The sequence below is a fragment of the Leucopleurus acutus genome (genome assembly GCF_964270905.1).
Source record: "Leucopleurus acutus genome assembly, chromosome: 10".
NCBI lineage: Eukaryota > Metazoa > Chordata > Mammalia > Artiodactyla > Delphinidae > Leucopleurus > Leucopleurus acutus.
This window is the reverse complement of record NC_139153.1, coordinates 69438591-69451893: the sequence shown is the minus strand read 5'-3', so window position 1 is coordinate 69451893 and position 13303 is coordinate 69438591. Positions and strand designations below refer to the sequence as shown.

The window sequence follows — 13303 nt, the reverse complement described above, 5'->3', positions numbered from 1 at the left end:
CAGCAGGCAACAGCGACATATGCTGAAAGGACAAAGGTATGAGTGTGGACCACAGTCTTCGAGAAGTGTGGCCCAGGTAGCTACTGCACTCCCAGGAGGACATATCAGAGAAAAAGCTATTCTCACTCCCCTCCAAACAGTAAGTTATACTCCTTACTCACAAGAGACAGACAAAATAAACAGAACAGGGAGGCAAATCAGCAGTCTCAAACACAAAGATGGGCAGACAACCAAGAATCACCAAGCAACTGAAGAAAACAAACATGGTAACAGAAGCATTAAATTCAACAAAGAGAGAAAATACAGAAAAGATATATGTAAAATCTTTTAAAATATTTTTTATTAACTAAGTTTATAAGAAAGATATGAGAGGATTTTTACATCATAAAAGAAAAGAACTCGGAAATTGAATTTTTTTTTGATGCACCGACCAGCAATTGGGACATAAATGAACAGTCAATGAGTGAGCTGAAAGATCAAAGGACAAAGATGGACCCCCCAAAAAAAAAGTTAAGGAACATGGATTTTAGATTCAAGGGGAGAGAATAAATTGAATAGGTGGATAAGGAATAATCAGAGGTAAACAGGAAAACTTCCCAGGAATGAAGAGAGAGGAAAGTCTTGGGAATGAAACAACCCAGCAAGTATAGAACAAGATAAAGGTAAAAAGAACCACATCACTTTGAAATTTTAGAAGTTCAAGAATGAAGAAAAAATCCTACAAGCTTCCTGGGAGAATAAAATAGGTTTCCCACAAAGGAAAAAAATCAGATTAGCATCAAATTTCTTATCAACAATTGTAGATAGTATACAACAGTATCTTTACAGTTCCAGGAAAAAATTATATTGAACTTAAGAATCTCAAACTAACATTTCAGTGGTAAGACAAAATGAAGTGATTTTCAGACATGCAGGAATTCAGGGGGTTCACCACAGAACTACTGAAGAATTTTTTTCAGCAAAAGAAATAATAAATCCAAGGCAGAGGAAGATGTGGAAATCACAAAACAGAGGTGATCAAAAATGCTAGCAATATTTAGATTTTAGTCTGATCACTTGTTGATTCATACACTGAAAACACAGTAACAATAATATGGAACTAGAAATCTCAATGTGGAACATGTAGCAAGGAGGAAGACAAGTGACAGGGAAGAATCCTAAGGTTCTTGCCTTGCTTGGGACATAGACAATGATTAAATCTATTCTTTGATCTAAAAGAAAGTTGAAATGTGACTGTTACGTTCTGCTTGAATCGTTTATAAGTAAATTCTACTCCTGTGTTTCTTGGATGATTTTTCCAATTATTTAAAATAATTAATCATATGGCACTAAATGGGAAGATTTTACATAAACCACAATGTGGGTGGGAGTAGCTAAAGAAGCATTATTTTTCCCTTGATCATTATGTAGAGTCCTTCTTCGTTTCTTGTAACAGTCTAGGCACAATTCTTAGCTCTTATGCAAAACTATTTGGAACAAATAAATTAGAAAATCATCAGTTACTTTTAAACAAAAAACCTGGGGGTTTACCTCTGACAAGCAGAAAGGTCCCCCTTCAATTAAGTACAACTGACTCCAGGCATGCCTTTCTTTTCTTTTCCACAAAGTATGAAAATCCAGAACTCTGAGAGGCACCCGAAGTTCCCAATTCCCTTCCCTAGCTCAGAGGGAAAGCACTGTTAACCTTTTCACAGGGTTACAATGTGATTTCTTCCCTTGGAAACTTACCTTGATAAACAATGAGGTCATTCTCTCCGAAGTATTATAATACCTTGACACACTGTGAATCATTTTGATGGCATTTATCAAATTTTGTATCCCATGTGCCATGGAAACCTAAAATTGAAATATATTAAGCATACATTTATATTTTTAATAACCCCCATCCTATAATATTCAAAACTCTAAACATACATAAAACAGTGTAACATTTTAATCTTAAAAGTCAAATTTTACTAAAAGCAACATGGTATCCTTGACTGGATACTGAAACAGAGAAAGGACGTGAGTTTTGACAAAGGTACCAAGGTATTGCAAGATGTTAACAGGAGAAATTAGATGAAAAGAATTCTGTACTATCACGGCAACTTTTCTGTACATGTAAACTTAAAATTTTATTTAAAGATAAAATATTGGAGGTGAAAGTGATTTTAAGTATTAATAGCTCAACTTGCTCTTTTTAAGGATGAAGAAACTGATATCTTAAAGGGTAAAGTGACTAATGTATGGCCAGAAAGCTAATTAGAAACAGGGATCAGACTAGAACTCATTTCCTCATTATTCAACTCAATTCACCTTTCAGCAAACCTACTAAGTACCACGAAGTCCTGAGAATATTGAGAGAATTCCAAATATAAAGAAACTATCCTGGAGGAGGTCAAGGCAGGGTGGAAACGACACACACAGAGAAGTGAAATAGGTAGAACAGCCTAGAGCCATCAAGTAGAACAGCATAGAGCAAAGCAGAGCAAGTGCATCCGAGATATCAAACTATTGCTAATGTATATTGAATGATTACTATGCGCCAGGCACTAGGTGAAGAGCTTCACATATTATCTTAATTTATGTTGACAATGACCATTTTTAAAAATATTTATTTATTTATTTGGTTGCACTGGGTCTTAGTTGCGGCATGCGAACTCTCAGTTGCAGCACGCATGTGGGATCTAGTTCCCTGACTAGGCATCAAACCCCAGCCCTCTGCATTGGGAGCGTGGAGTCTTATCCACTGCACCACCAGGGAAGTCCCAACAATGACCAATTAAGGCAGGTTTGATTTCATCAGATCTAAAACATCACTGATTGTAAGACTGTACCACTGCTTTACAGCCTACTGAAGAAGGAAAAAAAAATGCTCAAGATGGGGAGTCTAACTCCTACAAAAATCTAAGCCACCAAACGATGCATGAAATTAACAAGCCACGGAGAAAAAGACAGGAATAAAGCCTACCTGTCCCAATCCTGCTCCTTGGGGGAGGGGTGGAAAATAAACTATCCTGAGAACTTGTTCCACAAGCTGGGGCTCGCTCACTGTAGTCTGAATTCACACCCATGGTACCAAAAACAAAACAAACATTAGTTCTTTCCTTCCCCCGCAAGGAAAGAACTAATAATCTCAGATGGTGTCAAGTCACCTTCACAATGATTCATAAAACCTGACTGACTGTAAGTTGTGCTCTGAATACAGAGATGTTAAAATGTGAAAGAAAAGTCTTAGAATCTATAAAATAAAGTGTTATAATTATTCCCATTTTGCAAATGAGAAAATAGAGATGTAGAGTACCTTGTCCAAGGTCCTAGAGCTGTAGCATAACCACAGCTATGTGCCCGAGATTCTGAGATCCTGCTTTTAACCTTGCTGTAAATCATAAATCACTATGGAAGGACAAGGGAAGGTCAGTGGCCTTCCCACCCTCAAGGAGCTGGACTTTTAATTGCAAGGACAATTTAAAATATATAAAAAGATTTTTTAATAGTGGTGGAATAAATAAGCCAGGAAGAACAACTACTTCTGAGTGTACTGTATGTCCTAGTTATGAGGTGTAACCATGACATAATGAAATCAATTTTATGTGGCTTATGGAAATTAGTATCGTCACTTTGTAGTTAACCCTGTATGTCAGAATTCATATTATACGTGTTATCTGTAGACCAAAAAGATTCTAATTAAAATATGCCTAGGAGTCCCTTCCATCCTCAATAAGGCAACTCCACAAAGAATAAAAAAGGCCTGGAGACAGTATCAAATGGGCCAACCGGGGAAATACCCTTCATCTGAATTTTAAACATCATTATTTATAATAGTAGCTCCTGGAGTGCACAGTTCTTATCTATACATAGTGTTCGCACATTTTATGCATAAAATATATTAGTCGATATGCCAATAGCACAATACCAAGATGATAAAATGAAACACAAAATTCATAAAATTTTATCAACAAGAAATGGAAGCATGAGTCCTCTACACTTTTCCTGCTCAACTGACAGTTACAAACTAAACAGCAGCTTCTGGTTTATTTTAAGGAGAATAAAGAAAATGAGAAAAAAAGAAGTTTTGAATCTACAGAAATAGTTGGTATATGAGGGGGAAGAAATTATAAGACTTAATACTAACAGTACTTCTCTAATTTCAAAAGATAATGTTAGAAATATTCTTACATCAGAGAATGTAAAAAGCTCAATGATAACAATAATAATAAAGTACATGCATCGCTAGAGGAATTGAACAAAGTTTTTTAAATTACTAGGATGAAAAAAAATACTAGGATGAAAAGAACTAAAACCAAAACTAAAAGATTTGAAAATTATATGAATTTAAATAAGTCTTTTGAATCAAGAAGTTGAAATTAGTATACCTTAAAATTTACAGGTCTTGGTAACAGCAAAAAGCATTATATCTTTCTTCCAAGTTTACTTTTTATAGTGAAAAGCTTTAAATATATTTTAAAAAGTACAGAGATGTTATAATATTCATATACATTATTTTTGCATGTTTATTTTATTTATACAATTTTTAAAGGATATGTATTCTTTTATTATGTTGAGGTACATTCCTTCTATACTCTATTGAGAGCTTTTATCATGAAAGGGTGTTGTATTTTGTCAAATGCTTTTTCTGCATCTATTGAAATAATCATGATTTTTATCTTTCATTCTATTAATGTGGTGTATCACATTTATCCATTTGCATATGTTGAACCATCTTTGCATCCCAGGAATAAATCCCCCTTGATCTTAGTGTGTGATCCTTTTAATGTGCCGTGGAATTTGGTTTGCCACTGTTTTGTTGACAATTTCTGCATCTATATTCATCAGGAATATTGACCTGTAATTTTATTTTCTTGAGGTGTTCTTATCTCGCTTTGGTATCAGCGTAATGCTAGTTGGGCACTTTCTCTTGCTCACTCCTGGGTCACTCACTCTAGGGGAAGCGAGTTGTCCTGTGCAAAGGCCCATGTGGTGTGCAATAGAAGTGGACCCTCCCCAGTCAGCCTCCCCTTCAGAAGAGACCACATCCCAAGACAGCAGCTTGACTGCAGCCTCATGAGAGACCCTGAAGCAGAGGTACTCAGCTATGCTGTCCCTGAATTCCTGACCTACAAAAACTGTGATATAATAAATGTTTATTGTTTTAAGCCACTCGGTTCTGGGGTAATTTCTTATGAAGCAATGAATAACTAATATATTTGTCTTTCTCAATTCACAAATCAGGTCATAGTTATGATAATGCTATATATTTAAATGTAGGTTAAAATAATAAATATAGTTTATAATTCGTTACAGATATATAATAGGAAAAGGTATCTTTTAAGTAACTTTTCTGCAATATGTTTTTCCCAATACACACATATTAAATCGATCTTATGTGCTAATTTTTATTTTATTTTATTTAACATCTTTATTGGAGTATAATTGCTTTACAATGGTGTGTTAGTTTCTGCTTTATAACAAAGTGTATGCGCTAATTTTTTAAACTGCACTTTAAAAAGAATACTTACTAGATCACAGTTATAGAGAGGCTGACATACTTTTTCTAGAGTGTACAAATATCTGACATTATCTTTTGATTCATTTGCTGTATCTGTGATTCTTGCATCCAAATCACGCCAATTCTAAGAAAAGAAAGTACAAGAGTCCTATGAAACATCCAAATATACCACTGTGCTAAGGTTTAATCATGAAATTCAAGCTGTCTTCCCTAATCATTCATATACTAAAAGAGTAGATACTTAAATGTGATTGATATATCTTTTTCTTATATTATTTAAGACTTAAAGTTATTATAAAAACCTTAAGTGACTTACTAAAACTGAAGGCTCATTCTGTTTGTAATTAACATTCTGTCTGTTGGCTTAAACCAGACCTGCTTCTACCTGGAGTGACTTTTCTAGGTTAGAAAAGTGACATTACATTATTCTGGGTCTTCAGGAAAGAAAACATTCCCATCAGCAAAGTGTATTTTTCATATCCAGAAGTCTCAGGGACCATGGCCGTTTGCCTCATCCACCATATATAACAATTGATTAATAGCCATAGTAATAAAGGACTACTAGAATCAGAACAAAACAATACCTGAAACTTTCTGAGTGAGGGAAAGATAGAAACAAACAATTCTCAGGAGAATAAATGCAAATAGCAAATAAACTTTAAAAGATGCTCAACTTCATTATTAATAAGGAAAAGGCAAAATACAACAAGCCATTTTCCACATGTTGGACAGGCAAACAAAAATTTTTAACTGATAATAAGTATTAACAAAGTTGTGGAGTATACACCCTAGGGAAATGCTTGCTTGTAGGCATGTAGAGGCTTTAACTGTAGTAATGTTTGTGAACACATAGAAAAGGAACAATGTTCCTCAAAAAGTTAAACACATTGAGCCAGAAATTCCACTCCCAGGTATATACAAGAAAAATGACAACATATGTCCACACAAGAAAGTGTACCAGGGACTTCCCTGGTGGTGCAGTGGTTGAGAGTCCGCCTGCCGATGCAGGGGACACGGGTTCGTGCCCCGGTCCGGGAAGATCCCACATGCCGTGGAGCGGCTGCGCCCGTGAGCCATGGCCGCTGGGCCTGCGCGTCTGGAGCCTGTGCTCCGCGGCGGGAGAGGCCACGGCAGTGAGAGGCCCGCATACCGCAAAAAAAAAAAAAAAGAACGTGTACAAGAATGTTCACAGCAGCATTATTCATAATAGCCAAAAAATAGAGATAATGCAAATATCCATAAACTGATAAACAAAATGTGGTGTTATCTATAAAATGGAACATTATTCAGCTGTGAAAAGGAATAATTACTGATACATACTACAACATGGATAAACCTTGAAAACATTATGCCAAGTGAAAGAAACCAGTAACAAAAGACCACATACTATATGATTCCATTTATATGAAATGTCCAAAACAAGCAAATCTACAGAGATAAAAAGTGGATTGGTGGTTACTTAGGGCTAGAATGAGGGGAAGGAGACAGATGGAGATGGGAGGTGATAGCTAAAGAGTACAGGGTTTCTTTTTGAGGTGATAAAATGTTCTAAAATTGATTGTGGTGATGGTTGCACAACTCTGTGAATGTACTAAAAACCACTGAATTTTGCTCCTTAAATGGCAGAAATGAGTAATATGTGAATTATATCTCAAGACTGTTGAAAAAAAGAAAGGAAACAATTTGTCTAAAAACAAGAAAATGATTAAATAAAACCTGATGCATTAACATTATGGAAAACAAAATAGCCTGATCTGATAGGTATAACTCTCCAAGATATGCTGTTGGGGGGACCAGGGAGTTAAAGAAAAACAGAGTATGATGATGCCATGTAATTTTAAAAATTTAGAAACACAAAACAAATATATATATATATATATATTTTTTTTTTTTTTTTTTTAAGGAAGAAACAGAAAAGGACCTGGAGAGAATCAAGCTAAACTGTTAATAAATATGACCTCTAGGAAAGGAGATGGAATAGCGGGGATGAGATGTAAGATAGAGAACATTTTTGCTTTTGACTTTCTATATAGTCCTCTAATTCAATAAGCCTCTATTGATTTACAATTTCAAAAACAATTTAAAAATAAATAGCAATCACCCCATAGTAGTACTGTCAAAATTGGTGTGTGAAATACTGAGAAATAAATTTTCATTTCTATACTTCCTTTTCCTCTTCTGGAAGTAACGATGGTACAAGAGAAAGCCTTACTCAAAGTTTTAACACTTCTAAATACATGGTGCAAAGTATATGATGCGAAGAAGCAGTTCAAGAAGGGTAATTTTCCAGTTGGTTGCTCTGAAGTAAACTTTAAAATACAAGGCCTTTTACCTTTAAGAGTTTGGAGCGTGCAACATTAAGCACATTTATAACAGCCTTACAACTTGGCCCTTTAATCTGTTCAATGATATAACTGAATTTGGCTGACATGCGTTTCCAGTGTTCCAGTTCAGTGAGAGGACCTGAGTCATCAGCTTCTCTTCTCATCTGCACACTTTCAATAAGTACCTGCAATCAGAAAAGTTCACAGAGTATAGAAACGTTACTTTCTGCTTTTAGAACCTCATTATTTGCACCTTTTCAAAGAAAGTTAAAAGTACAAATAACATTCAACACTGAATAATATTAAGAACTCTTAGCAAACTAAGACTAGAAGAGAATTTCTTTACCATGATAATTAGTACCTGCCAAAAGTCTGCAGCAAATATCATACTTTGTTTTACATGTATATTATAATTTTTAAACATCTTTATGGGAGTATAATTGCTTTACAGTGGTGTGCTGGTTTCTGCTGTATAACAAAGTGAATCAGCTATACATATACATATGTTCCCATATCTCCTCCTGCTTGTGTCTCCCTCCCACCCTCCCTATCCCACCCCTCTAGGTGGTCACAATGCACCAAGCTGATCTCCCTGTGCTATGTGGCTGCTTCCCACCAGCTATTTTACATTTGGTAGTGTATATATAAGTCCATGCCACTCTCTCACTTCGTCCCAGCTTACCCTTCCCCCTCCCCGTGTCCTCAAGTCCATTCTCTACGTCTGCATCTTTATTCCTGTCCTGCTTGTAGGTTCTTCAGAACCTTTTTTTTTTTGGATTCCACATATATGTGTTAGCATACGGTATTTGTTTTTCTCTTTCTGACTTACTTCACTCTGTATGACAGACTCTAGGTCCATCCACCTCACTACAAATAACTCAATTTCGTTTCTTTTTATGGCTGAGTAATATTCCATTGTATATATGTACCACATCTTCTTTATCCATTCATCTGTCAATGGACACAGGTTGCTACCATGTCCTGGCTATTGTAAACAGAGCTACAATGAACATTGTGGTACATGACTCTTTTTGAATTATGGTTTTCTCAGGGTATATGCCCAGTAGTGGGATGGCTGGGTCATATGACAGTTCTATTTTTAGTTTTGTAAGGAACCTCCATACTTTTCTCCAGAGTGGCTGTATCAATTTACATTCCCACCAACAGTGCAAGAGTGTTCCCTTTTCTCCACACCCTCTCCAGCATTTATTGTTTCTAGATTTTCTGATGATGGCCATTCTGACTAGTGTGAGGTGATACCTCATTGTAATTTTGATTTGCATTTCTCTAATGATTAGTGATGTTGAGCATCCTTTCATGTGTTTGTTGGCAATCTGTATATCTTCTTGGGAGAAATGTCTATTTAGGTCTTCTGCCCATTTTTGGATTGAGTTGTTTGTTTTTTTGATATTGAGCTGCTTGTAAATTTTGGAGATTAATCCTTTGTCGGTTGCTTCATTTGCAAATATTTTCTCCCATTCTGAGGATTGTCTTTTCATCTTGTTTATGGTTTCCTTTGCTGTGCAAAAGCTTCTAAGTTTCATTAGGTCCCATTTGTTTATTTTTGTTTTTATTTCCATTTCTCTAGGAGATGGGTCAAAAAGGATCTTGCTGTGATTTAAAACATCATACTTAAAGATGAAATTTTAGAAAATACCACTTTAAAACCAAAGACAAGACAATTTTGCCACTATCACCACCCACTTCCATTCAACCAGGTCATGGAGATCATAGCACAGGATAAGGAAAGTAAACAAAAGGTATAAGAATTGGAAATAAAAAAACAATGGCATTATCATGGAGGGAATGGTTGGCCACATTTTAAAAATTCAAGAATATCTAAAGACAAACTTTTACAATTAATAAAAGTGAATAATTCAGTAAGGTTTGGGGCTGTATATATAAATATCAGTAGCATTTCTTTACAAGCCATCTAGCAATCTGAAAATGTAATTTCTAAAATGACAGTATTTGCTATAACAAATAATAACAATGTAAGATATCTAGAGATTAACAAAAAATGTACAAGACCTTTTTGGAGAAAATTAGAAAACTTACTTTCAGCACACAAAAGAAGGCCTAAATCAGTGGAGAAATATACCATGTTCATGGATGGAAAAATTCAACATATAAAGATGGAAATTTTCTCTAAATTAATGAAATGAAATTTATTTCATTCAATGAAATTTCCAGTCAAAATCTCAACAAGGTTTTCTTTTCATGATACTTAGCGAACTAGTCTTTTTTTTTTTTTTTTTTTTTTTGAGGTACGCGGGCCTCTCACTGTTGTGGCCCCTCCTGTTGTGGAGCACAGGCTCCGGACGCGCAGGCTCAGCGGCCATGGCTCATGGGCCCAGCCGCTCCGCGGCATGTGGGATCTTCCCGGACCGGGGCATGAACCTGCGTCCCCTGCATCGGCAGGCAGACTCTCAACCACTGTGCCACCAGGGAAGCCCCAGGAAACTAGTCTTAAAATTAATTTGGAAGAACAATCAACCAGAAATAATCAATGCAATTTTGAAGAAAAATAATGAAAGGGACTTGCCATACCAAACGTTGATTTAGTAAAAAGCAACATAAATTAAAGCAGTATGGTATGAGTACAAAAAACAAATAAGTAGACAGGTGGGATAGATAAAGGGGTCTAGAGACTTGATAGATATTACAAATTTGCTGGTAAAGAATGGACTACTAAATACACTTCTGAGACAATTGGCTAACCATATGGAAAAAGACAAAATTAGATTCCTACCTCACATTATACACACACAAAAATAATTCCAGAACGATTAAAAACCTAAATGGTAAAACATTTAAAGAAAATACAGGAGATGGGGGTAAAACTATAAAGAAAAGCATGGAACTGAACAACATAATTGCCAAGAAAATGGTTACCACTAGGGAGAAGAAAAGGGAGTTAAAATTGGGAAGAAAAATGCATGGAGATTGCAAGGTGCTGGTAATGCTCTATGTCTTGTGCAAAAGTTACACAGGTGTTAATTTTACAATAATTTGTTTATTTTATTTTTATTCATTTGTTGTTCATTTCTGTATATTTCAGTATTTAAAATAAATAAATAATTTAGGAGAATATCTTCACAACACTGGAGTAGGAAAGTGTTTCCAAAATACAAAAAGCACAAAGGTTCTAGTCACTGGAGGTAGCTAAATTGAGGCTGGATTACCATTTTTAAAGATATTTACATTAAAATGTAAAACTACCACATGACTAAAGACACCAATACCAAACGAAAATGCAGGACACAATGGGGACCAACAAAAGATTAACAGGCGGAAAATATTATTCAAACTCCAACAATTCAGTTAAGATATCATCAAGCAATCTGAAAGAAAACTAGGTAAAGGATATGAACAGGCAATTCAACAAGGAGGAAATCTAAATAGTCATTAAACGTCCACAGCCTCAACAGTGTTCAGGGTAATGCAAAATAAATCAAGATACCATTTCACATCCAACATACTGGCATCCATTAAAAATCCAACAGTCCCAAGTGTAACGAAAGATATGAAGACATGGGAGCTCCCATTTACTTCTGTAAAAAAATATAAGTTAATATAACCACTATTTGGAGGGCCTTGTAGTACCCAATAAAAAATCTATACTACTTCTCTCAGCCATTCCCTGGGAAACTCTTGAACATGTGCAAACGAGACCAGAATAAAGATATTCATTGAAGATGTATTATTATTGTTTGTAACAGGAAAAAAAGTAGAAACAACTGCTTTCTGAGGGAACAGGTGAGTTCTCTACCTCCTTAAACAGAGGATACTAGACATAATTTGAATGTCTCCTAAATGTCTGGAAATCTACAGAATAAACGGATTCTCTCATAGAGGAATACCAGACAATAGTTAAGTGAATGAAATAAATTTACTTGTATCAACATGGATGAAAGAGAATGTTAAATAAAAAAAAAAATTGTAAAAGGATACCATTTATGTAAAGATTTTAAACACAAATATATATTCTGTATTTTCATATATATAATTTATTTATATATAATATAAAGCTTATAAATATGCAAATGCAATAAAAGTATAAAACTTTCAGGGGAATGGAGGAGACAATAACATCAGAATGGTGGTAATATACAGGGAGGGAGAGGAAAGGGTTGGAGGATTTAGTGAAAATAAGAGATCTGAAGCAAAAATAGCAAATGGTTAGTATCTGTTTAATCTCAGTGGTACTTACAGGGGTGTTTCTTATTTTCTGTACATTTTTTATGCTTATAACTTTCCATAACTACAATCGTGATGGAATTAAGAATACAAATGAGTCAAAATACACAGTTGATTTTTCAAACCTTTGAAGCTTCTCTCTTTAATCCATGAAATGCTTATAATTTTAACCATGGTTTATGGAACTCTTTCCTAATCTTATTATAAGTTTCTCCACCTCCTTAAATAAAGGATACTAGACATAATTTAAACTTTTCTTAGTGGCTGAAAGTCTATATAATTTGAATCACTGAATTAAAGAATGAAAATGGACCTTAAAATTAACTAAATCAAGCAACACTTTTGATGTTTAATTCCTGCTACAACATTATTCATAGATGATAATCCAACCTCAAATCGGATACTTTCAGGGATACAAAACATTCCATTTTCGGGTGGGGGGGGGAAATTCTGTGAGAAAGTGATCCTAATAAAATCTCTCTCCTTATAACCATCACACTCCACTCTTAATTCTGCCTGTTAGGGCCATTACAGTACAAGTTTAAGTCCACATGAAATACCATCAAATATTTGAAGACATCACGTCACTCCTAGGTCCCCTTCTTTTCCCAGGTCAAATATGTCCACGTACTTTCTTTGAATGACATTGTTCATATCCTTGGCCAAGTTTTCTCTGAAATGCCCATTTCTTAATGATTTATAGCCGTTCTTTACATATTATGTATACTAACTCTGTTACATATGCTGATAATATTTTCTCCCAGAAGGTCAATTATCTTCTAATGTTGCTTACAGTGATTTCTGCCATATGGATCTTACATTAATTTGTTTATATAGTCATATATGTCAGGTTTTTCCTTTCATGGCTTCTGGGGTTTGTATCTTAATAAGATATTAATATAGTTCTGCATTATGTTCTGATTCAAGTATATTTTTTGTTCTATTTTTCACATTACTTTTTTAAGGCTGGATTCGTTCACTCAACATGTTTTTGAGATTCATCCATGTTGTTGTATGTATCTCTTTTTTTAGTTTTAGCTTGCATATTTATGTCTATGATCCATCTTGAATTAATTTTTGTGTATGACAAGAGGTCAAGGTTTATTTTAGATGTAATATTTTTTAAAGAAGTCTCACATTTCTTGCACTGATTCTGCTTAACTGGAGACCATTTGCTACAATTGCCCAACATGATTTTCCTTTTTTTTTTTTTTTTTGGCTGTGCGGCTTACAGGATTGTGGGATCTTAGTTCTTAGTTCCCCAACCAATGTGAAAGCGCAGAGTCCTAAT

The 13303-nt window shown here is 34.9% G+C and overlaps 1 protein-coding gene across 1 annotated transcript in view; it reads right to left on the bottom strand.

Annotated features, from left to right (window-relative positions):
* DNAH8 (dynein axonemal heavy chain 8) overlaps positions 1–13303 on the bottom strand; it is a gene marked incomplete at its 3' end in the record, with an annotated part of 330699 nt that overhangs the window by 297196 nt on the left and 20200 nt on the right. The window contains exons 8-10 of the mRNA XM_082847518.1: positions 7821–7997; positions 5499–5612; positions 1729–1836 (exon numbers count right to left, since the gene is read on the bottom strand). Of these exons, the coding sequence (XP_082703644.1) occupies positions 1729–1836; positions 5499–5612; positions 7821–7997 (399 nt within the window). The remainder of the gene's footprint in view (positions 1–1728; positions 1837–5498; positions 5613–7820; positions 7998–13303) is intronic.